This window comes from Xiphophorus hellerii, chromosome 19, assembly GCF_003331165.1.
Source record: "Xiphophorus hellerii strain 12219 chromosome 19, Xiphophorus_hellerii-4.1, whole genome shotgun sequence".
Taxonomy (NCBI): Eukaryota; Metazoa; Chordata; class Actinopteri; order Cyprinodontiformes; family Poeciliidae; genus Xiphophorus; species Xiphophorus hellerii.
The window spans coordinates 15513604-15540902 of record NC_045690.1 but is presented as its reverse complement, the minus strand read 5'-3'; the positions used below and the strand labels follow the sequence as shown (position 1 = coordinate 15540902).

Sequence of the window (27299 nt, the reverse complement as noted above, 5' to 3'; positions counted from 1 at the left end):
CTGATTATTTCTTTTATAAAAGTGTTGTTGCTATTCAGTTACAGATTAGAGATAATAGCGTTGCTAGGTAACCATTGTTTAAATAGCCAGCTAACTGTTCTCATAGTAAATCTTTCTGTTGACATTTAATTTATGTATTTTTAACCAGCAAAATGTGCATTTGTTTGAACGTCAACACTAAACAGTTGTTTCTCAAGTTTGCTTCGGTACTTTTATTTGAATCTTGAAATCTCATAAGGTCTCGTTTTCTTGTTTCTGATCAGGTAAGACCATGGGGGAGCAACCCTCAGCGAAGTCCTTTGGGATATGGGAAGGAATTGTGAGCTACATGGTCAGTAACCTGTTGGTGTTCACCTGTTTGGGGTCTGTTGCACTGGGTAAGTTTGTTTTACAAACAGCTTCAGAATCATCAGAAAAAGAAGGTTATTATTGACTAGCCACCTTCACTTCTGCATGTTGCTTGTTTTAAGGGGTAATCATTGGCGTGCTTGTGAAGACCTTTGATGAACTCCAACAAGTGGAAGAGCTGTACTTGATGTTTCCAATAGATATACTGTCTCACATGATTAAGGGGGTGTCCATCCCCCTAATTGCAAGCAGTGTGGTGTTGGGTGAGCGAGACTCTTTATGTTCAGTGTTGCCACATGTCCCTTTGAATACAGAAAAATGTTTGTCATTTTAATTGTGCCTCTTCTTGTTAATTACCTTCTATTAATCTAATTGTTTTCTTCTCCTATAAAGATCAAATTGGATAGGAAGTATTTCCCTTACTATGAAAAAGAACTAATTAATAGATCATTGCATACCTATGTGAAAAATACAGGCAGACAGATTGTTGCATGTAATCTTTTAAATTCCACTTCTTTCAGCAAGGACATGATTTTCTTGCCACAAACTGGCTTGTTTTGTAACTAAGCTAAAAATATATATATATGACTTGTTTTATGACTTTAATGTGAGACATGGGGTTAATGAATAAATGAAACAATAGTCTCCATATGAATCAAATAAACAACTAGGGTGTACAACTGTGATTGGCCTCAAAATAGTGTTTGTAAATTTTAATGGATTAACAGAAAGCAGAAATACAAGTAGATAAATACACAATAATGGCAGTTTAGAAATATTACATGTCAAATATGTGTAACGCAAGACAACTTCAACTCCATCCTACAAATTGAGTACATTGAGAGCATTTATCCAGCTTTAATTTGAACTGACTGCGCCTATTTGTTAAAGTGGACTTCATTACCAAATGTAATTTGTAGTTGAAATGTGTTTTTTTTTTGTCTTTGTTTTTCTTTTCAAAAATTTAATCAAGCTTGTTGTCAAATGTACCAGCAAGAATATAACTAGGAAATTCTCATACTATGGCCTTTGTGAAAACTACAAAAAAGACCAAAAAAAAAAAAAGATTTGTAAAAATGGGTAACATGAAGTAGAATGCAAATCTAAATGTTAACAGTAAAGTAACAACTATGTTTTTCCCAAAATTATTCATGCCCTTGGCAGATTTAGATTTAGATCCACTTTTATTCAATTACAGGTTGGTGTCTGAATGATGCAGGGATCTACCAACAGATAATAAAATTATGTAAAAGGAGTATCAAGTAAAAAAAAAAAAAAGATAGGGCTAAGGATGACTATACTTTTCTGAATGAAATGTAGCAGCTCTACTGTCAACTTGAAGAAACAGATATATATTGTCAAGTTAATGTAAACTTTAAATGGATCTGGAGCAACAGACGATGTTCAGCTCTGTTTGTTTCTTACAGGAATTCGTACTTTCAAGACCGCACCCTCCAAGACAATTGCCTTGTATACAGGACTTTATTTCCTCTCAACAACTCTGATCGCTGTGGTCATCGGTGAGAGAAATTTTCTTTAAAAAAATGGTGCAAAAACTGAATTATTGACCACTACTGGAATCAATCTCATTTGAGGCTTATTTTCTTTTAATTCTGATTAAATTTTTGATTCTGTAGCCTTGCCGGAACAATCACACCTCTTGTAGCTTTTCACTTTGTCATTTTTTGTATTAATCCATTTTATGTAAAACAAATCTCTAAAGTGTGGCCTGAATTCATATTCAGAGTCTTTGCTCTGATACCTTCAAATAAATTCAGGTTAGACAGTTAGATCATTAACCAGAGGCGTAGCTAAGAGGCTCTTGGTAGAGGAGCGTTACACAACTCCATCACAGGAAAAAATGTCATTAGTACACTCTGTCTTAATAACAGTGTGTAATAAGATATTACATTTTAATAAAACACGTGCTTGTAATGGGACAAATTCTGAAAATGGTCAGCATGTATGAAGACTTTTGCAAGGCAGTGTGCGTATTCAACAAAGAAACAGTTTTAAATGGAGGCCCAAGTTTTGGCAGCATCTTGTCTAAAACTGTTTGCACTTCGTTGTTATTTCTTTTCAAATTGATAAACAATCCAAACAATAATAGTCTCATTAAAATAAAATAGATTTTTAGTGGCAACAATTCAATAGCTCTGGTTAAAAAAATGATCATACTGCTTACAGCATTTGGTGTTATCATGCATGTATGTTGCAGGACTGACTCTGATATGGGTGCTGCGGTCAGGATTCAAATACCCCGATCCGGAAGACCAGAACTTCTTCTCGATCGATACCTTCCTGGTTTTGTACAGGTGGGAGGACATTTGCAGGCTGTTTATTCTGTAGGTTCCTGCAAGCCTCTTTTTCTCCTCAGTTAAATGTTTTGTCTGTCTCTACAGGAACATCTTTCCAGACAGTATGATGCGGTCCTTTGTCAAACACGTACGGCTTGTTTCAGACTTAGTTTCATAGTTTTGATTCAATGTTGTGTTTTACATTAGCTATTTCCCTTCTTTTTAGTACCGTCTGGAAAAGAAGGAATTTACCGTTTCTGGAGTCGCCACAAACGCTGGCATCACTGAGGTAACCACTCTGGTCTAGAATGATTTCAGCATATATCAGCTGTGACAACCGATGAAGGTCAACCTCAGCTTTGACATGGGTCCTTCCAAATCTTCAGAACAAGACTGGCATAGATTATCAAGGTACCTACCAATACGGAGTGGACATTCTCGGCCTCTTGTTCATTTCTTTTATGTCTGGACTGGCGTTTAACGAAATGGAAGAGTCGCGGGTCATAGTGCGGCTGATTTGCACCATCAGTCAGATAACTGACGATTTCTTCCACTTGATTCGCAGGTAAGAATGAACTCTGTAACCAGCGAGTGCGTAAAACTGTTCAGCATCTGTCATTTGTTTTCTCACGGTAGCATTTGAATTGTAATTTTTCCGGCTACAGTTACCTACCAGTGGGAGTCCTGTTCATGTCAATATATCAGGTTACCAACATTAATGACTTTGATATAGGCCTTCATCTGGTGAAATTTGTTGGCATGGTTCTTGCTGGGTAAGTTACTTGTTAGTTTTTCAATTTAATTTTTATCCATCCTGACAAAGAGGGTTCTAATTCATAAAAAGTTTGAGTGTGGGAAGTCGCTTGTTCAGAATTATAAACACAGATGCAGCTGGCAGAGTTCTTTAAAGACCAAAGCAATGTCACATGAGCAATTAACAGAGTGTTATAAACAAGTGTTGCAAGTGTTGTTGTTTTTTCTTGAGATTATATAAAAATAGTCAAGGAAGACATTACAAGTACGTGGATTTTATAGTCAAGGATATAGCCTGGAAACAGGAGCAAGTGAAAAGAAAATTGTGAACAAACCACATTTAAAGGGGCAGTATTATATATTTTCCAGGCACATTGTGCCACTTTATAGTATAACCTAGTAACTATGTTACCTTCAGTGGTCATAAAAATGCAATTTATATTAATTACAACTTAAAAGAAATTTTACTTCCTGATTTAACTTCTTACAATTGGGCCTCTGTCTCTTTAAAAAATCCTGTTCTTTCTGAAACTCTGCCTTCAAGAAGTCATCACAACGTCGCTCCTCTATTAACCTTAAGGAGGTGAGCGGTTCCACCAGGTGTTTGCTAATTGCTGCTGGCAAGGTGGTGCTAGGTCCATCCAGGCGTTTTTGTGCAGCTGAATGGTTGCCATGGGAGATTAAAGGATTTTTCAAACATGCATGAAGGAATCAAGGTAACATTCTAGGTATGTTTTTGCTGAGGGATTAACATTATAACATGATGTGTAGCTCAAAAAAGTCGATTTTAAATAATACTGCCCCTTTAAACTCAAGCAGGCAGCTCATGATTTAATGAAAAAAATAATAATCTGCACTCCTATCTAAATTTTATGCTATATTCTGTTTGGCATAACAGCCCTGATGGAAAAGGGCAGAAAGCCTGACATGACAAGATCACATTGAAAATATTAGTGTGGGAGGACCCATCATGATCAGCGGAGCTTCTTCATTTAACAAAACATTGGTGTTTTGACTCCGAAAACAAACTGTATGGCACTGTACTGGTGGCCATACAGTACAGTGTACACCAAGTACACCAAACTGTTTGGTGGCCGTACAGTTTGGTACAGCCACCAAACTCCATGTGGAGATGTTGTGGCTAACTTGATCACATGGAGGTTGTCTCTCTTTGCACTGATGACCACCTTCCTGGAAATACTTTCATCAAGAACCACGAATAAACTAATTGTTGAAGTGAACAACTAGAGCAGCGGGGCTTCTCACTTCCTTTTTAGACACTTTCAGTTCTGTCGTTTGCCATTTCCATTCATGTTCATATATCTGTCGCGTAAAGTCCTGATCGAATGTGAAGTTTGTGGTTGTGCTGGTAAAAAAAAATGTGGACATGTTGCAATGCATTGTATGTTATGTACCACGTATTGTTTGGCTGACTTCTTTTACAACGGGTTTCAGGCTCTTCTTGCACGGAGCCATTGTCCTGCCTCTGATCTATCTTGTGCTTGCGCAAAGTAATCCCTTCACTGTCATCCGCGGGGTCTTACCTGCGCTGCGGACTGCATTACTCCTCTCCTCCAGGTGACCCACGTCCACTGCCTTATTTGGCCTTTATAGCGGCCGTTTGCTTGTATAATCGTTGTCAAGCTGAACGCGGTCACACTCGAAAACCTTTGCTCTTATTTCCTTTATGTGCGGATAAGTGCTGCTACAATGCCGGTCACTTTACACTGCTGCAAGAACAACAACATTCACAACAAAGTCACCCGTTTTATGCTGCCCATCGGGACCAATATAAACATGAACGGGACAGCTCTGTATCAGGCTGCGGCTGCAGTCTTCATCGCCCTAGTGCACAACATCTATCTGGACTTCAACCTATTGTTCAGTATTGGGTCAGTTGCCGTCTTGATTTATTCATCATTACTTTTTTTTTTTTTTTTTTTTGTCAAACAGCATTTAAGTGGATGGAGATTGAATAAATGGTGTAAGTGTAAGAAACTGTCACCCTGTGCAGGGTCGCGGCAGCAGCGTTCAGCTTTATAAGCAAAGGGGTCCCGGCGTGCGGAGCCTTAACGTCCCTCTTTATCCTGAACGCCACAGATCTGCCTCTGAGTGGCGCCTGGATCCTGGTGACGGTAGAGTGGATTCTGTAAGTCTCGGCACGACTTTAAGACAGACACAAGGTTTACAAGGAAGAGTTCAGGCAGGAATATTAGCATTTTATTTCTCGCTTTAAATTTTTTATCTTTTTCCTCAAAAAATAATAATAATAATAATAATAATAATAATCTGATTATTGACAAAGACCGCCTTCAAAGAACAAAAGCTCAGCCGTTGTGGAAGTTGTTAATTAATTTAAAGTTTACCGGTGGATTAAAACTTTTTACACAGTGCTACAAGTCAGAATGAGTTCATGTAAAACTACTCAAGTGTGATTTAACCTTGATTCTGGCTCTCCCATTTGACTGCCATTCTTCAGAGATCACCCCGCCACTCTTGTTAACGTCTTGGGAGACTGCATCGGCATCGCTCTTGTCCAAGAACTGTCCACAGACGAACTGATAGCTGCGAGCCTTCACCAGAGAAGAGCAAAGTAATTTTTCCTCACACACAATGCAGTGAAAAAGTACTTCATTATAAGATTTTCGCTTTTTAGTCAAAAATTTTTTTTAGATTGCAAAGCAATTTTTTACCGTCAGATGAAGATAACTTGAGTTAGATCTTTAATTAAATCTGATGAACCCTCTTTATTCCAAAAGAGGGTTCTATTTCACTACTCACACCCAGAAGGCTTGCTACCGCCAGACTAAGAAACCACTTACATTCAGCTTGTCAGAAAACATGAAGCAGGCTCAAATATCATGCAGGGCTGCTATTGTTATCTGAGGATCTGGATGAATTACCATGAACACTGTCTCATGGATAAAAATCCTGATGGAGAACATCCAGCCACCAATTCATGACCTTAGGTTGAACTGTAGTTTTGCATCATGGCAATAAATCAAGGCACACTATAAGGTCACTCCTTATGGTTACTCATAAGGAGTGACCAGATCACATTCCTATATTGGAATGTGCTGGAATGACCTTAGAAAGACGGGTTACGCTCAAAAACCCTCTTACATGGCTGAATTTTAAAAAATCTATTTTTTTCCTGTAGTAAAATAAAACAATCAGCTTTAGTAATGATTTAAGTGTGGCAAAAAAGCAAAAACACAGTAAACAATTTTTAGAAATCTATCAATTTTTGACTTATACCACCATTCAGTCTAGGTTAAATGAACATACACGCTGTACACTCCAGACTCATGATGTTCATCAATGACTTGGTTTTAATACAGACCATGTTTGGAATTACAAAGTGTTTTCGTCTTCCTCCTGCGTTGTGTTTGTTTAGGGCTCAAGACTGGCAAGCTGCTGTGGAAGAGTATGAAGAAGTGCAAACTCACTGGAACGCCTACACATCCGCCTCGTGAACTCCAATCAGTTAAACTGAATTTTTGAGCTCACTTTGATTACTGGCTTGGTTCTTTTTTTCTTTAGATTTTCATTTATTCCATTCACCATTAAACACTGCAGCAGTCTTTATCTCTTCGTGATGCAATTTATCCATAAACACATAGACAATCAGATGTTTTGGAACTAAGATCATTTAAGATTGCTGTAGATGTTGCATGATGGGTATGTTTCTGGTGAGTAGTAGCCAGAAACTCATCTCACGTCTTTATCGTTTGTTTAATCCGTGAGTGTCCACTCACCAAAGGGGGAAGAATTGTGACTTCTTTTTTTTTACTAAAAAAAAAAAGTCAGTTATTTGTGAATACATTAAGCACACAATCATCATGTTTTATGATGATTTTTGTAGAAAAGGGATCTGTAAATCATTGTCCATTTGGAATATTTGTTTTAAAAAATAGCTTTGTATATTTGCCTTATCAAAAGAAACAACAAAAAAAATCTGATCAATTCTTTTCTCTTTTTCTAGCCCAGTAAATTTTTGAACGGGATATGGGAGACTGCTTTAAAAATGCTTGTTGTGTTGTTTGCACCAAAGTCCCTTTGGATGAAAAGTCACTGGTTATTTGTGGTCAAATCTACTATGAAAACCATTTCATTTTATTAATTAAACAACAAATTCATTGGGCTTTGCCTAACATTTTCTATTTTAAGAAAACTTCAATTATTTTGCATTTCTTTCTTTATTCTTTTTTTTTATGTCAGTCTGTGTCAACCATCTGAGCTGTTGGGCCTAATTTGTGGCTGTCTTAAAATGCAGTTTGGGGCCAAAAAAATAAAAATAAATAAAAATTCCCAGAGCTGAAAATGGCCCCAGGCTGCAATTTGAACCTCCCTGGTTTAAACTTATCTGTTGCAGGCAAACAGCTCCACCTACAGGATCAGAAGTAGCATAACAATCCATCAAATGATGGACGTTGCAGAATTTGCGGGAGGACACACAGACCTCCATGCCTTCATGTCCCTTTCACAAATCAGGTCTCGGCAAACTGCCACAGCTAAGTCCTATTAGTTTGGCCTGAATGTTAGAATTTTATATCACTGAAGATAAAAAAGTATAATGTCAAATAAACACAAACACTAGATGTTGCATTTATGAATGCTTCAGTTGATGGCAGAAGTGGGAAAAAAAGGATTAAAATGAAAATAGTAACTATGGTCTGCAAGCATTTTTAACGTTACTTAATCAACTGTAGACTGATTATGTACGATAAGTTTTATGTTATAACAAACCATTCAAAGACACCTGTAGTTCATAAAACTATAGGAGAAAAACTGTGTAAGACATAAAAATGTACAACTGTCAGTGATTGTCATTTGCTTCCAAAGAGAAAGTCACCATCTTCTTTTAGGTATAATCTGTATAAAGCTATGAAAACTGAATTGAAGATTGTTCCGAGCTATTTGAAATGATGTTTGTCTTGGTCTTTCATGATCAATGGCCCGAATTGCAAGCCGTGTGCTGCCGCCTTCCATTTTGCCTCAAAAAGGCGATGCTCTTTGGTCTGATGCACTCTGATGTCAAGAAGAAAACTGTCAAACTGAGAGACAAGGTGGTCAACAAAATAACAGTGGGACAGATTCAGGAACATCCTTCAAGAAAGCAACCACGGGCTGTCTCCTTTTTTTTTACACCCCATTGATTCACAGGTCAGAGTAAATCAAAACATATAAAGAAAACAAACTCTAAAATCTAAACCACTAAAATGTATAAAAGCAGCCAAAGTTCAAATGTAAAGCATCAACAAGCCTGGAAACCATGGCTCAGGAATGCAGTGAATGCCATTTTTAGACCTGAAACCTGACAATATTTCTGTAAATGACAGTTTGAACAAGAGCGTAGCGACAGCTGGAGTAGGAGTGTAATTTCTGCGCCCTCGCGATGTTGTAGGTTGAAACGGAACATTTTGAGACTGAAAGCAAAACAGAAATAACGTCAAACCATTAAAAATGGCAACAAAAAACCCCCAAAACATAACACTGAGTAAAGATTGTATCCCCTCTCTGCCTGTGGTGTAAATAACAAGGTGTCCACATGTCAGACAGAAAGTAAACACTGTCAACCTTTCTGTTTAGGACTCCAGAATTTAGCTCTGACTGGTCAGACTTCTAATGAAATATGTAAGACGCTCCTGTCAAAATGCCCTCAGGCGTTAGATGAGAAACATTTCTCAGGTGGACGACTCTTTCTCACATAATTCTCTGTGGGCATGAGGAATGACACAAGTTGGCTTCATCCACTTGTCAGTGCTCCGAAGAGGCTGTTTATTATTCCTGGACTGATGTTCTCCTTTTAGCTTGCTCCCACTGTCTCCTGTGGCCTGCTCTGTTGAAACAGGACGTGGCTCTGAAGGGCTTATAGAAATTCACTGAGGGCCTACAAAGACAACATCTAGGGTGTGTCATATAGAGACGTTGTGGGACTTCAGCATAAGGATCCTGGGACTCGTTGCTTGTGGTAACGCAAGAATATCTCTAATGTCTACAATTTGTCAATTATAAACGCTGGAGATAAAGATCATGTGATTTTTTTTATTTTTATCGCCCACAAGGGGTCTTTTTGTGGGCTCTAGTGTCCCTTTTTCAAAGTAGGCTGACAGGAAAGGGGGGAAGACATGCGGTAAACGTCGTCGGGTCCGGGAGTCGAACCCGCGACAGCCACGTTGAGGCTACGTTGCCTCTGAATGTGGGTCACGCTAACCCCTCCGCCACCACGGCACGCCCAAGATCATGTGATTTTATGGGGATTTTAGAGTAAACGTTTAACAGGATGTTCTGTTGCATTATTTTTATCCTCTAAATCTACGTGTTACTCAGTTTGAAATATCAGCAGGCAAGACATGGCTGTCCGTCAAAATCGACAGACTACGGAAGCGACCATAAAATCCAGCAACTCTGGAGGAGCTGCAGAGATTCACTTATCAGGTCAGAGAGTCCTGAGCAGTAAAAGTGATCTATCAACTGCGTATCATTTTTAAACATTAAAAATCATCTGACTGTTAAAATCACTGCCTTCAGCACCCTGAATATGGAAATGAATTGAAAGCATTTTCAAACCACATGGTGGCATGTCAGCAGGGGTCTCAAACTCCAGTCCTCGAGGGCCGCAGTCCTGCAACTTTTAGATGTGTCTCTGCTGCACCACACCTGAACAGAATAATTAGGTCATTAAGGCTCTGGAAAACTGATCTACACAAGGAGGAGGTAATTAAGTCATTTCATTCCAGTGTTTTGTACCTGTGGCACAACTAAAAACTGCAGGACTGCGGCCCTCGAGGCCTGGAGTTTGAGACCCTTGCTTTAGAGGAAGCTCTGCACATGTGAACCTGGGCTGAAACTTTCTGCCTTAAAGATCCACGTCTCATTTAATAAAGAGACACACATTGATAGGATCTACTTATGCTTTAATTATGCAGCAGTGATATTAAGAACCTCATTAATTTATGCACTCATTTTGCTTTCATTTCCTTCCTGAAATGGCTGCTTCCTCTGAAATGTTTATATTAGCTCAGTGTTATAGTTGATGTTTTTCTTTGAAAATGAATATATATATATACTGTATATATATGCATATATACAGTATATATATAGTTACAACAACTTGATATCCATCATTACGGTACAGTTGGATGCTTTCACCCTCAACATTTAAAAAGTCAAAGTCTCCCCAGTGTCTCCATCAGGATGTTTGTTTCTGCACCTTCCCTGCAGCCTGAACCACTGGAACAATGTGCCTCAAAGTGTTTCTGCACTGTTAAAAAGTTTGAACTAATGTAGCTTGTGAATTATGCATCCCATTCATTTTTAAAGCACACCCATAAATGCATTATTCAGTGTTGCAGAGAGCCTAGTGTTCATTCATACAATTAAAGCTTCAGTGGAACAATGACATTTTAGTCCATGAATGGTTAACCACCAGCACTGGAGGCTCCAACTAGCCAGCCATCACTAATCATTGGGGAAAGGACAGACTGTTTTCTCTTCACCGCCCTCAGCTGAACTTAACTCAAACGCTCCACTAATGAGCCAACGCCTCCTCTCTGGATTATCCACTCTCTTACGAAGTGGTGTCAATTGCACGGCCAGAAGACAACTCTCCGGGGAGCTTTAATGAACAGAGCGGACGGATTCTGCTTATCTTAAAGAGACCCTGAGGCCAAAGGACAAAGGAACCGCAGCTACTGGCCTGTGAACGTGACGCCAAATTAATCCGGCTGTCGTGTGCTGTGGTGAAATGATTGCCCTTGGACAGTCTAAGAGGGGTCAGTCACCTGAAATGGTTTTCACTTCATAGTGGACTCTGGCTTTAATGTGCTTGAGAATGCAAATAATGATGAAACGGATAGATAAGTTCTACTTAAGCCCAGCCTCTTAAATATGAAAGATGAAAGGAACGACCTTTAAATAAACCATAAACTTTAAAATGGACAATAGAATTGGAGAAGAGATGAGGAAATGGCAAATATAACTTGGTGAAATGTTTATTTTCTTAATGACACTTTGAAATCTGGATCTTTTTAATCTTTATTCTGTACTCATTTTCCATCAAATTTTACTAACATTAAAATTCCTCTCTGAGTTATTTTTAATTTATCGAAAGTTAAAATAAAGAAACCCAGAAAGTGAAAGCATGAAGATAATTGAGGATTCACAACTGTCTATATTGTTTTAACACATTAAAACTATAAACCTCGGTGCATTTTAATTGGGTTTTATGGTAAGAAACTACAAAAAGTAGTTTCTACAAACAAAAATGCATATCTGCCCCTTTACTCCAATGTCCCCAAGTAAAATCATGTAGCTGATTGCCTCCAGAAGTCTCCCAGCTAGCAAACATAGTTCACCTGTGTGTGATTTGATCACAGTATAAATCCAGCTGTTTTGTTTTGTCCTCAGACATTTGTTACATAATGTGCAAGACTCACCAAACACTACAATGATCCAAATCAAAGCATCAGATCAACAACAAAAAGGCCAAAAAAAGAATAAAGGTACTGCAGAGGTCTCATTGAAGCCCAGATCTCAAATTGTGTTGGTGGAACTATAAAAAAGCTAAGCAAAAACGGGTAGGCAGCAAAAAATGTATGAATTGAAGTCATGTTGTTAATGAAAGAGAGCTTCAAAGACTGATAGTAATATAGAAATGTAGAAACTGATGACTGGGGGTTATTGCTGCTAAAAATAAAGCAAAACATTTCAGTATGTTGACTTAAAAATATAATTTATCAATTCAGTGTGGCATGTCAGGTCATGTACCAAAACCTGCTCACTAAATTTACAATAAACAGAAAAACCTCTTTTTAAACACTGGACATTTGCAAAATGGGGTTGTACGTTTCTATCACACTATTGCTGGAGACAGTTCAAGAATTTTTAAGGTGATTACAAAATCCAGTACATTTCAGGAAGGAAGTTTTATTTTATCAGACATTCCTGGTCCTTTTGCTTGACTGCATCATACACACCATCTACTTCTGGATCGTCATCTGCTGAACTCTGACCTCAAGCCATTTCACCAGCCACTCTGCAACACCTCTGAAACACACACACAACCTCAGACGGTAAAGTCAAACCTCGTTTATCCACCCGACTCGGCACAAAAGTCCTGATTTGTTTCAGTAAGCTGGTCCTCTGCTTTGGGGGGTTGAAGCTGAAGGCAGTGGAGAGAAACCGGTTTAAGATGGGACATGTTTAAAAAAAAAAAAAAAAAAACAGTAAAGAGATGTCATTCAGGAGACTTTACAGAAGTTCATTTAATTCCAAAGATTTGTGTAGAGGGAAGAGCTCGTACAAACACTTCACTGTACATATAGATTTACACTGTGTGGGACTGAATGGTCTCACCCTGCAGTCCCAACTCCTGTATCCTTGACAACCAGGCTAGTCTCCATCCCAGCTCCACTCCGATGCTCAGCTTGCATGTGTTTGCTCCAGAGAGTTAAATTAAACCAGTCAGAGAGACTAATATTACTATGAACAAACAATGTTCTAATACTTTACTTATTAAGGACACATTTAGGAATGCAGAAAACGAACTGAGCAGCAGCCGAGCTTTTCTATGATGGTGGATGTGGAGCTGGGATGCAGGCTGGCGCAGAACAGTTGAGGATTTCCATCAGTTGTAGTTTCACTGAACGTTGCTCAGTCGGTGAGAAGAACCACAAGCTGGAGATCTTAGCGGCCGAGCCGACGTGGAGAGGCAGGGAAGGCCTACCTGAAATGTGTCCCTTAATTTTTTATTCTGATAATAAAATCAAAAAGTTTGAAAATAAAACAACAGTTCATATATAAACTCTTTCAGGTCCTTGTGGATCATTGAAATGGTTTTGTTCTCATTCTTCTTCACTCTCATTTTCGTGCTCCATGTCTTCGTCTCCGTTCGCTTTGGGCTCCGTTCTGCTGTCTGGATCCTCATCTTCTTCATCACCTTCGTCTTCCTGCATTGCCTCCTCTTCTTCCCAGTGCTGAGACAGAAAGAAGAAGAAGGAAAATAATTTCAGGGATGATCTGAAAATCTATTATAGAAAAATGGTGTTTTGATGAGTCAGTTCAACTTACATCAGAGTCTTCATTGGGAAAAGCTTCGTCACCAGAGGCCTCCTCTTCGTCAGATGACTCTGCAAAAGGGCAAACAAAGGAAAGTGAATGAGCTGCAGGGCTTTCATCCTGAATGTCTGGAAACCAGCCGTCCCTCATGAAGAAAAAAAAGGGCTCAAAGTGTTAGCATTTGCATTTCAATGTGGCCGGGCCATTTTGTAATGACAGTACGCTGTTATTTGATGCCAACACAGTGATGCTGCTGCATATTCTGCAGCTTTAGGTCCCAATAAACAGAGACAAGACTGTAGAAGGAGGTAGCCATTATCATTACTGAAGAAACGTAAAACTACCACTACATGGGATTTAAATGCACTCCGTTACTGCTCCGCTACCCCACAGTAGTGAGGAGACAGAACAGTATCAGCCTATAAAGATATGACTGCTCTGGAAAAAGAAAGATGACATAAAAATCAAGGACAAACTGACTAAACCTCCCCCCAATAAAAACCAAAAAACATAAGTACTCTAGCTTTTTTTTAAGTAACTGAATTTAAAAAAATGAACTCTTAAGCTTCAATGAAAACTTAAACACGTTTCCAGACTGAAATATCAGAATTATTTTTGGCCCTTTTGTTTACCAGACTGCTGGTTTAAACAGGTTTCCTAATAGTCTGGCGGGCCTCCAGGCTTTAGCTGCCCACCGCCAGGCTAAGCTTTGTTTATTTTATGTAGGTTTTTTTTTTTATGCACCAGTAACAGGGACAGTAAAAGCGGATTAAGCTAGGTTTGTAGTTGATGCATTAAACTGAGCTTGTGCGCCTTCAAATTTCTTTTAACTTTTTAAATATTTTAAGACAGACACACTGAACTGCTGGTGGATTGCCTTAGCACCGCTACCACCAGGATTAGCAGGTTTTCTGGGGGAAACCCTGCTGGGTTACAACGTTTGAATGCATCCATTCTTTAACACACCTGAATCATATAAATAGTTAGTGACCGGGCCTTTGCAAAACTTTTTGACATGCCAAGGACGTAATTCAGACTTCTGTTTCAGGTGTGCTAAAGCAGAGATGAATCCAAAAGTTGCAGGAAAAGGGCACTAAAGACCCCTGGTTTAAACAAATGTAGACTTTCTGCAAATTTACAGCTGATGTAAAAAGTGTTCTCAGCCTTTAAATAAATACAAAACCTACAAGTGTCCATATTTAATTCCCTGGCTGAATGGACAGACAGATGTCGCAACAGGGCATCTAAAAAAAAGATGAATGAAAGACTGAAATGGACAGATAGCTGAATCAATGAAAATAAAACATGCAGGAGAGAGGGAGTACTGTTGGCTCAATGGATGACAGAGTAGACAGATGAATTAGGAATTGGAAGAACAGCTGACCCAAAGCACAGCAGAACTGACTAATGCACCACAGATTAGTGGCCAACGGGATGACCCTAAGGACTGAGGGCCAGTTGGATGCCTACTCTACTGAAGAACTGAATCAACGGACCAGCAGACTGCTGGCTTAACAAACAGATGGACAGACTCTTCGATGGACGACCAAACGAGTGGACTGCTGGCTGAAAGGACAGAGCTTTACAAATGGACTGAAGGCTAAGCAGACTACTGACATGAGTTGACTGAAAGGAGCTGAAGGGACACAAGCTGATAGATGAGATCAACACACGAAAAAATAAATCAGCTTGGGGTAAAAAGCAAAAGAAGTAAGATCCTTCCTGTTACCCGTGTAATAACTCAGCACAGAAACAGTTCTGGATTTATTTATATCCTGATAAAGAAAGAGTTGATAATAAGGCAACTATAAGGATCTCTATGAAACCAGTGTACTGGTGGGAGAAGCTTGTTTTAAAACCTTCATACATTTACAATGCAGAGAACAGGACATAGAATATAATCTAAAGTTTCCCTGTTCTAGTTTTATTTTCTATAATTATCTAAGACAGGAAAACACAGAAATCTCAGACGTTGCTCTTTTTATCTCTCTTTCATGACTCTGAAAGCCGTCCTTAAATTGAACACTGGAGTTATCATGAAGCAGCTTTTAATTAGAAGAATCAATAAATGGCTTTGACTAAAGTTTGTACAAACTTAAGGCAATGTGGGAAAGTATTTAAAGTCAGATTCAGATACAAGCATTATTATAGAGTGAAATTATTTTATAAATCTAATCTGATACAGACTCCTTGCATGTATATCAGGCTAAAGCCACTGATAAAACAGAACCTTTACACAGATTTTTAGCTTGCAGAAGGAAACAATGTTACTAGATAGTACACAATTCAGATAGTTGTCTCTATTTATGGGATTATAATCTTTAGATTCAAACAGATAGGTTTAAACTTATGAGCAACAACACAAGAGAATCAGGGCTGTTTGAGTCTATTTCCTTTGGAATGTCAATATGGAAAAAAAACAAACTAAAACAGCATTATAACCCTTCAGGAATCAGATCTTTGGCTTCAAATTTTATATTTTAGGAAATTGTTTTTGGACCTTTTTTTATGAACAGAAATTATCAGCCATTACATTTATGAAGGTAATGATGACAGCAAAATGAAGAACCCAACTACAGTCAAGTCAATGAATGAATTCATTTTTTTAACTTCACAAATATTTGGATATTTAATCTCACAATGGGGCTATTTTTAATTGTAGCAATTGTATCTACATGATAATCAGATTTTCATCATTAATTCAGTTTGGGGGGATTTTAACCACAGTAATTGAGTTCACTGAGTGATTCAGCACTCAGGAAGGCTCGAAGCTTCCTGTCATGCTCCCATGCTGAACTCATAATAAACTCAGTGCAGCAGCAGCAGCAGCAGCAGTGATACAAAGGGGAAAGAAACTTCCTCTTCCTGCTCATCAGCTTCTTTCATTAGCAGTTTTTTGTTAAAATCCTGGACCAGTGGTGGTGGGAGGTGTAGCGGGAGAGGAACTCTAGGCTCAGGTTAATTATTTCAGCAAAGCTCGTTTTCTCCTGCCACGTGGTTCAATTAAGCACTTCATACAGTAAGGTAATGAGAAATGAGAGCCAACAGAGCGCAGACTTGTTGCTCCACTCAAAGGAGACATGGACGGTTGGGTTGCCAGGCAACAAGAATCATGTTTGCATGAACGATGGACGAGTCTAAGGTCTTTGAGTCAACTACGGGATGATGAAAGGTCAGAAGCTGGTGTCTAAAAAAAACAGATGAACTACACCTGAAATAAAGTTTTCATTTGAATCCTCCTGAGTTACAGAAAGGAGGTTTTGATGAGAGAGAACTGTTCAGAAAGAAAGGCACAAAAGGAAACAGCTGAAAAACACACTTGGATTTCACACTAACCTTCCTCATACACCAGTTTAGCTGTATGGTCGACATCTGACACAGCGTTTCTGTCGTCGTTTGCTGCCACCTAGTGGACAAATGAGAGAAGGCATTACTAAGAAACTATTTCAGAAACTGACTGGTTGAGGAAACGGAAGATCTCGGTTTGCAAAGTCATTCTGATGCACAACAAACACTATGATTATATTTTCTGATTCCTGATAGGAAAAAATATGGGACGTTCTACATACGAGTGTAAGCCCATCAAACTCACATTTAAGCCCATGTTATTAATTGCAAACAAATAACTATCAAAATATAAAAACAAAAGTATAAATTGATATGTTAATTGGTTTATCCGCTCTAATTTTTACTGTCCATTTGTCACAGGAAAAACAGATTGACGCACGGATAGAGCTGCAATTTAGACCTTGGAGCAGACATTTAAAAAATATCCTTTAAAGAAAAATCGAGAAATTCATTGATTTAAAATATTGGTTTTGACATGTTTGGTGCAAGTGAAGGAGAGGCAAAATTCAACAATTTCTTTTATGAATCAAAACCAAAAGCTATTTTCTGGATATTGGAGTCAAAAGGGCAAATTGAGGAGGACTTGGATTCTCGACATCTTGACCTCAATAAACCAAATGGCAAGGGAAAGAATAATTCATGATTAGCAATGCTAATTAATGTCAATCAGTGATGTAACCATCAGAAACATAAATAAAAAAATTATAATAATCTACCAATATTACCAAATCATAGAACTAAAGAAAAATAAGGTTGTTCTGCTGTAGTCACTGTATGTTTCTGCACAGTTTGGCTAATAAATAATATATATAAAAAAAAGGTTATTTTGAAAAGCTCACAGATTGGCTGTGTATACATTTTATGTATGTTTCAGGTATCACTGAAAGCAACTGATGCTTTTCTTTGAGGAGTCAGATGTAACATGACTTAAAAATACTTTAGTCCCCTTACCTGGGTTGTTAGGAGATGCAGCTTCCCGTGCAGTTTTGTCAGTTTGTGGAACATCTTCACTCTGCTCTCGATCATGTGATACAGGACACCCAGCTGGGTAACCAGGTCCGGCAGCTGCATCAGAGGGCAGAAACAGTGACGTGTTAATGGCTGCTGGCTTTAGACGTCAAGAAGAGGAGAAGGAAAAGATGGACTTACGGATGCCAGGTATGATGTGTGGTGCACCAGGACCGCCTTGAGCCACCGTACCATCATACACGCCCTGCAGGAAGGAACAACAGGCTTTATGTCAAATCACAGGACCTTGACTTTGTCATGAATGGGAAAAGGCTGCAGAGAAAATGTCTTGAACTTACACTAAAGGGTTTCCCTGGAGCCTCGTTGTTAGCTGTGAAAGACAGAGGATGAGTAACTACTGCTACTGAGATGCAGGTTTGTGTCTCTAGAGTTCAAATGAAGCTTAGTGGCTCTCACCTCTTCAACCAACGGTATGACAGCAGGCAGCGGTAATCGAGCAACCGTCTTTTTTATTTCCGCCTCTTTACGGGTCTGGAAAACTTTCTGCAAGAAAAAAAAATACATATTGTTTTACTTAACTGACCATTGAACTCTCTGACTGGTGTTTAATTACTAATGAGCATGTTGAAAACGTCTGAATACGTACATTTAGGATGTTGGCGTCCTTGCTCTCCAAGCCCTGCATCAGCAGGACCGCATAGTTGTCCGTCTGCAGCGAGGCCGTTGCTTTAGGAGCGCCTTTCTGGCTGGAAGATGCTTCAAGGTCTATTTCACCGAGCCGCTCCGCTATGGACATCTGCAAACAAACATGCATGGATGCAGTAAATCCAAGCAGAGAAGATTCCTCATTAACATGCTCCGTGTCTGTGGTGACGATCCTACCTCTTTGTTGCCTGCGTCTTTTTTCCTCTTTTCCGTTCCCTGTGGAGCCGACACTACTGGAGCTTTGTGACCGGGCAGCCCCGGAATCAAAACTTTGCTCTTGGCGTTGACGATTGGAGTTTTCACCTGAACAAGTTGGATTTAGTGAACAGATTATGAATCTGGAAACAATAACCTGCTGAAAACTTTTCTCTACCTCAAATCAAAAACAGAAGAAAAAAAATAAGGGCTGGTTACCTTAGAGACAGTGGTCTCCATAGAAAGGGACAGGTTGGTCTTAAGGTCTCGAGCCAAACAGACATGTCTCTCTGCCGTGTTGATCTCCTGTGTAGGTGGAAGAATAACAGAAGAAGGTAATCAGACCACCAGAGCAGAGTTTTAGACAAAAACATTGAGGTGTAATCACAACTCTTCCTAAAAAGAGTGAGTGGCAGGTCTTGATGTTTTCTATTGTGATTTCTATTAAACCTCTGTGTAAATTCTTTTATCTGACCAAACAGCACACACATGCATTACGGAGATTTTTTTACTTTTTTCTGTGAAATTATAGCATCAAAATGAATATCTTCCACTGAAAAGACAAAAAGTGGAGTTACAAAAACAGATGGAACAGTTTTAGTTTCATGTGACTGAATCCCAGTCATCATAAAATTTCTTTGCAAAGGTTTGGTCTGTGAAGTTCAAGGAAAAAAAATCTATGAATGCAAATAAATAAGAAAAAATGACAAGACTCTGGATAAGTAGAAAAAATGGGTAGATGATTTTAATTTCATTCAAATGTTTTATTCTCTGAACAATGTGCCCAAAAGGAATCTAAGTAAAATGCACAAAACAAACAAATTTACAAAAAATGTTTTATAAAAAAAATTAGAAAAACACTAATAACCAGCATTTATTTACATCTTTCAGAGGCAAAGGTTTAGTGCCATCTGGATTTGTACCACAGTTCACTAACTGGAGTCACATTACCAAAATCAATTAAAAACTTCATTTAATTGTGACAGATAAAAACATCCACTTACTGCGTTCTCCATAACGGGTTGCAGATAGTTGCCGTATGCGAGCAGCACCGACCGCGGATCGGCTCCGAGGGCAGCGGCCAGCAGCGGGATCGGCATCGGGGACTCCTTCGTGTCAGACATCTGCACCGAACACGATGGTGACAGCGGCTTCTTACAAGGCCTGTGTGGACATCTTAAGTTAGATCTAGCGGTATTTCCTACGACCCAAGGATTAAATGAGAACAAATCCAACACTTTGAAATCATCTTTACGTTTTTAATGTTAGGCTAACCCATGTAGCTCCATAACATTTCCCCTCTTAAGCAGGCTTTTTTATAATAATGCTGGAGCAGATAAAAATTTACTGAGTTCTAAGTCACTTTTCACATGTGCCTCCTTAAATTATTCCAGGGTTTTTTTGCACATAAGATTTAATATGAACTAAGATGTTTCTTCTAACCACTTTCAGGTTTTCCCACCATTTAAAGGATGAAACAGGACTTACCCATTTAAAAAGTGTTCAAACAGATGCAGCTGTCCGTCCTTACACACTACTGCCAGCCTCACAGCCTGCAGGGAATAAAAACATGCAAGTCAGGAGTGAACAGAAAACACAACAATATATTCCTTGCAGACGCATTATGCCAGGCTCCGACCTCTTCCTTGCTGCTGGATGTGATGAGGTCGACGTGTTGGGGTTCATCCGTCAAAGTGAAGGAAACCACAGAGTTTTTGTCCTTGCCATCTTCTCGTACTTGCCTGGACATCAGACACACACGGCCAGGAGCAATTTATTAATTCAGCCGTTTATCAAAACATGCTGACCTGTGATATCCAGCTTGATCCTATTAAACTTGAGATGACAATAGACTTTCGATGAATGTTTCACGCTTTGACTTTTAAAAGATCCCCAGGCTGGGTCACATTTCACAGGAACTGGGCTCTGTACCCAGATTAGTCTTGATGGATGTTCCACTTTATGCTCACTGATCTGATCTCTGCTGCTACTGGTTAAAAACCGGAGTCTAAAGGTTAATCATAATCATATTTACATCAGTTTTTGGGTCATGATTCCATATAGCCACATTAGAACTGAAAATAGAAACGAATGGAATCAGTGAGTTTCTATCTAATGTAAAGCAAACTTCTAAAAACAAGATAAAATATAAAATAGGTCATGTACAACAATGCAGAACTTGTGTACTGGAAAAATTTACTATACCATAAATGAAAGAGTAAAGGTCACAGCACCAACAGAACAAAATCCACTTATTTCTTCTGGACCAGATAATATGAAGGCAAATAGTTGAGCTTAAGCATGTAGCCTAAAGCATTTAATACCTTGAAAATTATACCTGCACAAACCAGCACTAACATTTCTCACTATTTTGTTAATTTACAAGACTGTGTAAGTGCTCACTATATCAAAGCAATGTCAATACTGCATTGCTTCAGTGTGGAGAGCTTCAGATGTTAGCTTCATCCACTCATTTGCCGTAGTGATGGTTACAGATAAACTACATGAACGCTTGTCAGCATCCTCTTCTGGTTCAGAGGTCACCTGTGACTTTCACTGTTTATTCCAAATACACAACCTGTTACCCCTAAAGGCAATTTTTTTTAAAGAGAAACAATTGTTTCCCATTGTCATTGCTCTGTGCTCAGAGTCTATATTTTGTCAGACTCAACAACCAATTGCCTGTTGAGATTGATCTAGTTTCTCCTTAACATTTTTAAGTTGTTGTGAGATAGCCGTGGTGAGGATCAAATCCTTCTGGCTTTCAGGAGGAAAACAGTAGATTGTCGCATTCACTGAGCAAATTGTAATGAAGTTCGGTAAGATGGGATGGTTCAGGGTTTAATGTGGTTAGGTATGTCATCTGGATTCCTAAATATAATATTTTGAAACTCAGTTTGTTATTCTGACGTCGTCTTAAGGTCAAAAGCCCAAAAACTTCCCAACATCATGGACTATACTGTGGTGAGTTAGAATAGTCTAACTCACGGCATATTTCCCAGTGGGCCAGGGTAGAGCCTGAAATTTACTGAACATCTACCAACATAACCCAAATTCAAGCATTCAAGGTTCTCATTAACTCACCAAACACTGAGCAGTCGATCGTGTGCTGCTCCTGACAGGAAGTAAAGGCCGTTGCTGTCGGGAGGCCGCGTGGTGGCAAATCGCAAGGTCGTTACAGCTGTGGAGTGGCCTGTGAATTTCTGCAAAGAGAAGAACCCACCGCAGAACTCATCAAAAAGACAGAACCGTATTATTCTCACTAGGCTCCAGCACAGACTTTATAGATAAAATAAAACCTTTAGAATGAGAACACTCACCCTGTAGACCACCTTCGTCTCTAAATCCCACATTTTGATCACGTGTCCAGCCGAGAGCAGAAGTTTCCCATCGGGGCTCACGCATAAACTGGTCACTGCTGCTCGGTCTGCTTTCCACTTACTGTTTGGACGAGAAAAAAAAGAGAGGAAAAAACAGGGAGGAGATTTATTAATGAGGTGGAGTTATCACAGGCAGTGAGTTTTGATCCAAGTGTTTAAGACGCAGTTTTGACTTTCCACTTGATTTTTACCGCAAAAAAAGACAAATGTCATCAGAAGCTATCTACGTTCATCACACTTTCTTTGCTCAAATTAGAAGCAGAAAATAACTCTAAGAGAACAACCAGTGTCCTTCTAGCTACTCTGTTCCAGTAGCAACTTAAAACTTACAAAAAGTCACCACTAGAGAAGTGCAACTGTAAGGATTTTGCCGTACAAGTAAAGCATGAGAGACGAGAAACATTAACCGTGAGCAGCTGCCTGTTTTTGGTACTTTTCTGGGTGGGTGATTTTATTTGTGCCTCACAAAATAAGTAGTTTTAAATCCCAAAACTCTAAAGAATTAACTCCTTTTTTCTCCACAAATATCTGTAAATGGCCAATATAGTTATATGAGTTTAACTTAGAATAGAATAGAATTACTTTATTCATCCCAGCAGGGAAATTATTTCGCAGTTACAGCAGCATAGAGACAAGACACACAACATCCACCACTGAGTAGCAATGTAGACAAAATAAAATAAGAATAAAATATAACATGCTGTCAATATAAAAAGCAGCTTAGAGTAGATCTTGCAAGGATTCAAAATGCAGAACAGAATGTATATGTAAATATATGTACAGCAAGTGTGCCACAGTGCAGTTGTGCAAAATTAGACTGATTAGTGCAGAACAGTGATTTAGCTTTTATTGTACAGTGAGATGGCATGTGGGAGGAAGGATTTCCTGTATCTGTCCCTACGACAGCGGAGCTGGAGCAGCCTATGTGAGAAGGTGCTCTGCTGTCTGTCCACTATGTTGTGGAGAGGGTGCTGTTTATTGTCCATAATAGACAGAACCTTCTTCAATGTCCTCCTCTCCACCACAGTTTCCAGGGACTCCAGCCTTAGTCCCAGTACAGAGCCAGCTTTCCTGATGATTTTGTCTAGTCTATTAGAGTCGCTGGCTCTGATGCTGCTTCCCCAACACACAGCAGCAAAGAAGATGGCACCGGCAACAACACTGTGATAGAAGGTCTCCAACATCTTGCTGCACACATTGAACACATTTGAAGACACAACTTAGTAGATCCAGAAGAAATGGAGGGAGCGGTGAATGATTCCTACCCTGGTCCTGCAGTTCAATTATACTTTCAGAGTGATTTATCCACCAACGTACTTCAGGAACAAATCGTTCTGATATATATTTTTAAATGTTAGCTGAACAGAGTCAATATGCTAGAAGGGCAGATTTTGAACTGAGGTAGAATACAGAAAAAATAAATAGCACCCAATAACAATTCAATTCAGAAATACTTTATCCCAAATTTAAATAAAATATTCTTATAACTTATATCATCCAGGCATCTTAAGAGAGTCCCTGTGGATGTTGATGCTGTGGGAAGGAAGAATCTCCAGTAGCAGTCAGTGTTACAAAAAAAAAAAGAAAAATCAGGAAGACCTCTGAGGACAGTTGGTATATGACAGTCTCATGGCTGTTGTGACATGGCAACAGCTCAATTTCCAGGCAGCAGAGATAATATTCCACATTAACATGTTCAGGATGTCACCATGAGTTGTCGCAAGCACTGATATTCCAGCTCCTTTGTTTTTGCTTCTTATCTTTAAATTTCTGTCTGGCTGTATGGTTAGAAAGCCGAGGAGAGTGATGCAGTTTATTCAGGGATGTGATCCTTGTCCATTATGATCGATGGAAGAGATGGTTTGAATTTCCTCCTCCTCTTTTTGCTCTGCATCTACAGTGTATGAAGCCTCCTTTTCAACTCTGGTTGGATTTGGGGTTGTAAGTCAGCCATTATCTGAGCTTCTGAGATGCTAATCAGATGCTCCCAATTGCAAAAACACCACACAGTTGCCACAGTCATGTGTTATCATGTCTGAAACAAACAATGTACGAGCAAAAATCCGTCCAGCTGCACAGGATCCCAAATCAGAGGGAACAATTACCCAAACATGCAATGACTTAAAAAAAAAAAGTCTACAGATAGAACAAACCAGACTTAACATAACAGAGCTACTTCAACATGCTGTTACCATGAGCGGAGCAATTCTATAATAAAATTTATTTTATAATGAATTAAAAAATATATCAACAGAATCTTCTCCAACTATATATTTTCTACTGAGTCAGCTCTCCTCTCCCACCGTCTTCACCCTGAAGGTACTGCATCTCAAAAGGAGGAGCAGCCACTGACCTCCGTGTCTTCCCGGTCTGCAGGTCCCACTCCACGATGTTTGTGTCGTCTGAGCCGCTGTATAACAAGCTGTCTTCTGGATGCCAGTGGACACAGTTCACTCCTCCACTGTGACCTCCGTCCTACCAGGGAAAAGTATTAAGGATTTAAAGTCCGAAAAATATTTTAGAGGATGCCAAAAGACAGACAATTTACACAGTCTGTACAGAAACAGAAACTGAGCTTATATCAGTCTAAAAATTTCTCCTGCATTTATCTTTTTAAACAGTGCAGTTTTCTACAGTAAACATGCAAGCTTTCAGTGGAGAATTCTGCAAGGTCAGACATATCAACGCTTCAGGTTACAGCTTGGACTAACATTGTAGTACAGAATAATTTCTGTGTTTACCAGAGTGCAGTGCAGGGATCCCTTCGCTGTACTGTAGATGAGGACAGTTCCAGCTGCTGTGCCCATAGCCAACAGATCAGCCTTCTCCTCCACCTGGGCTGCCTCTGATTTCCTCTTCTTCCTCTGAGGCCCCTCCTAAAAGCAGATTTGTAACAAGAAAGAGATTGTCTCCAAATCACAGCAACTTGTGTTTAAATTCTCAGGTCATTTTTGCACCAATAAAGAGAGAAAAATAAAAACAAAATGTTGACTTATAATTTACATTACCAAACACACCTGACCAAGAAGTCAGTCAGCATTCTGGAGTGAATATTCTTTGGTTTTGATAAACCAAAGAATATTGGTTTATCAAATATACCAATCTATATTGGTATATTTGATATCTATATACATACTATCTATATACTAGATTGTATATAGTATATAGACTATCTATATACTAGATTGTATATAGTATATAGACTATCTATATACTAGATTGTCCCTTTGGTCAATCTAGTACTTCACACACACATTTTGGAATGTTTCTTTTAAATACAAATGTACATCACAAATACGGAATTTAAATTTATAAATATATATATATATATATATATATATATATATATATAATATATACATAACGTTCTGGATGATTTTTATTTAAAACTAGAAAGTTTCAGGTAAGCCATATTATATCCAGAAAAATTATTTTGGGTACTGGCAGTTTCACCTCTTCATCATTTTATCCTTTTGTAGTTTGATAAGGAATGTTTTACAGAAACCCTACATAATGTTTTTACCCACAATAAGTATTAGAAGTGATTTACTTCAATCTATTGTAAGGAAATGTAATGTTACTCTGATTGATCACATTTAATTCTAGGCGGTTCCTCTGGATTTTTTTGTGATTTACCCCCAGCTCAAAAATCTGTCACTTCATAAGAGTTAACTTACATCCACTGAGATCAGAACCACAATGAATGGAAACAGGGTGTAATATAAAATCCAAGTTCTTCTGTGAGATTTAAATATTTTTCTCAACAATTCATAATCAATGATACTAAACCACAAACAGGAATAAACTGACAATTATTAAATCCAGGCTTATGGTGGTTTCTCTACTGGGTAAGGCAACAAGTGGGCACAACATGCAAATAGAGACTGACAATTTTTTACAATCATTTACACAATCAATATAGCTATCTTCTATCATTTATGATTTAGGATCGATTTAAGCATCCTAAATTTACACGCATCATAGAGGTTTCGGAAAATCTTCCTATCACTTTCCAGATCCTCTACTTCCACCTCATCTTATCCCAGGCATTATTAACAACAGATAAACTTAATGTCAATTAGTTGACATTAATAAGCTTCAAAACTTTACTGTATACCATTTGAAAGCGCCCCACGCACTTCATAAACACCTCATGCTGACTCTAATAACGATTTTATATAATTAACAACATAAAAACAAAGTATTGAATAACAAATAGAAGTCTGTTATAGTCTCATAACCTTTAGAAGAAGGTTAAACTGTAAAATTGTAACAAGACGATGTCCATGGTTTTTGTGACTACCATGTGGAGTAACATGTGCGTTTGCGCAGCTAGTCGAGTTGAAGCACCCTTGCTCCAGCTATAACATATAAACTGTCTGGAGTAACACCGATGCCAACTCTCAATCTTTGTATTCGCTTTATCTAAACAACAAGTCGCTTACTTCATGATTTGGGGTGAAGTAAACACCAATTTAAGTCTCTTAGGCCTGCCTAGCTGCAGCAGCTAACAGCGGGCTCTCCTACCTTCACTGTCCGGCATGGTCCCCAAGCTACGCACGTACAGGTGGCGCTTAAATGGGCTGAAGGCACATATTCTTGGTGAAGGGTTTTACTGTCCGTGTTCCAGACCCGAAGTCTGCCATCCTGGGCACACACGGCTAAGTACTGTCGCGATTTGGGTGAAAAAACGCACGGGAGCTTCAGCGAGAGGCTAACACCGTCCGTCGCCATTTCTGCAGCGCTAATTTGGGTCTGCTACGTGCTTACACAAACCACGTGTGACCGTGATAGGACATGCGCACTAACGCGTCACGGGTTCCGACTTCTCATTGGCTGCTGCTAGACAACAAACAGTGTTCAACCCACAGAATTCAACCCACATAGGAAATGAGACGTAAACACGTCCGCCATATTGTTAGTGGCATTCGAGGCTGAAGATTTAAAATTTATTTTATTATCATTCAACGCTATCTCAAAGAAACAATGCACAGCAAAATTACGTTGCAGATTTTCACATTTTGCTCACATAAAAACATATAAGAACACCCCACCACAAGTATAATAGATAAATAGCTTTCAACAAGAGCAGACTCTAAATTAAGCTCAACAATTTCTCATAAGTCGTATCATTTACATCAATGTCTTTACTAATGAAGAGTCAGTAACAAAGAGTTGAGCCTGGAGGTGACTAAAGATATTGAAGAGCATCTAATATCTGAACTAAGAAAAAAATGCATTT

At 38.8% G+C, this 27299-nt stretch overlaps 2 protein-coding genes across 2 annotated transcripts; one reads left to right on the top strand and one right to left on the bottom strand.

Annotated features, from left to right (window-relative positions):
- The first annotated feature begins 259 nt into the window (after positions 1–259).
- LOC116709510 (excitatory amino acid transporter 3-like) lies at positions 260–6907 on the top strand. Its single transcript, XM_032548102.1, has 13 exons — positions 260–377; positions 471–611; positions 1776–1868; positions 2567–2663; positions 2751–2793; positions 2872–2934; positions 3032–3210; positions 3311–3418; positions 4854–4976; positions 5099–5290; positions 5413–5547; positions 5878–5991; positions 6796–6907. The coding sequence occupies exons 1-13, from the start codon at positions 272–274 to the stop codon at positions 6872–6874; spliced, it is 1473 nt and encodes a 490-aa protein (XP_032403993.1). The 5' UTR covers positions 260–271; the 3' UTR covers positions 6875–6907.
- A 5735-nt stretch (positions 6908–12642) lies between these two features.
- On the bottom strand, positions 12643–26825 carry wdr43 (WD repeat domain 43). The gene is made up of 18 exons (XM_032547795.1): positions 26585–26825; positions 24799–24933; positions 24411–24532; positions 21998–22118; positions 21762–21880; positions 20317–20419; positions 20166–20230; positions 19682–19841; positions 18897–18983; positions 18660–18785; positions 18424–18573; positions 18234–18320; positions 18116–18147; positions 17958–18021; positions 17760–17873; positions 16797–16866; positions 13473–13531; positions 12643–13378 (listed from the first exon to the last, which is right to left on the bottom strand). The coding sequence occupies exons 1-18, from the start codon at positions 26789–26791 to the stop codon at positions 13247–13249; spliced, it is 1953 nt and encodes a 650-aa protein (XP_032403686.1). The 5' UTR covers positions 26792–26825; the 3' UTR covers positions 12643–13246.
- Positions 26826–27299: the final 474 nt, after the last annotated feature.

What these genes read in the sequence shown, in the direction of transcription:
- wdr43 (XM_032547795.1), bottom strand. Translation starts at nt 26,791, where the DNA reads ATGGCGACGGACGGTGTTAGCCTCTCGCTGAAGCTCCCGTGCGTTTTT. An exon ending in CAGACCGGGAAGACACGGAG is followed by an intron (nt 22,119 to 24,410) that starts GTCAGTGGCTGC and finishes TCGTCCAAACAG; the next exon opens with TAAGTGGAAAGCAGACCGAG. An exon ending in ACACATCATACCTGGCATCC is followed by an intron (nt 17,874 to 17,957) that starts GTAAGTCCATCT and finishes CCTCTGATGCAG; the next exon opens with CTGCCGGACCTGGTTACCCA.
- LOC116709510 (XM_032548102.1), top strand. Translation starts at nt 272, where the DNA reads ATGGGGGAGCAACCCTCAGCGAAGTCCTTTGGGATATGGGAAGGAATT. An exon ending in TCTGATCGCTGTGGTCATCG is followed by an intron (nt 1,869 to 2,566) that starts GTGAGAGAAATT and finishes TGTATGTTGCAG; the next exon opens with GACTGACTCTGATATGGGTG. An exon ending in GCATTACTCCTCTCCTCCAG is followed by an intron (nt 4,977 to 5,098) that starts GTGACCCACGTC and finishes TGTGCGGATAAG; the next exon opens with TGCTGCTACAATGCCGGTCA.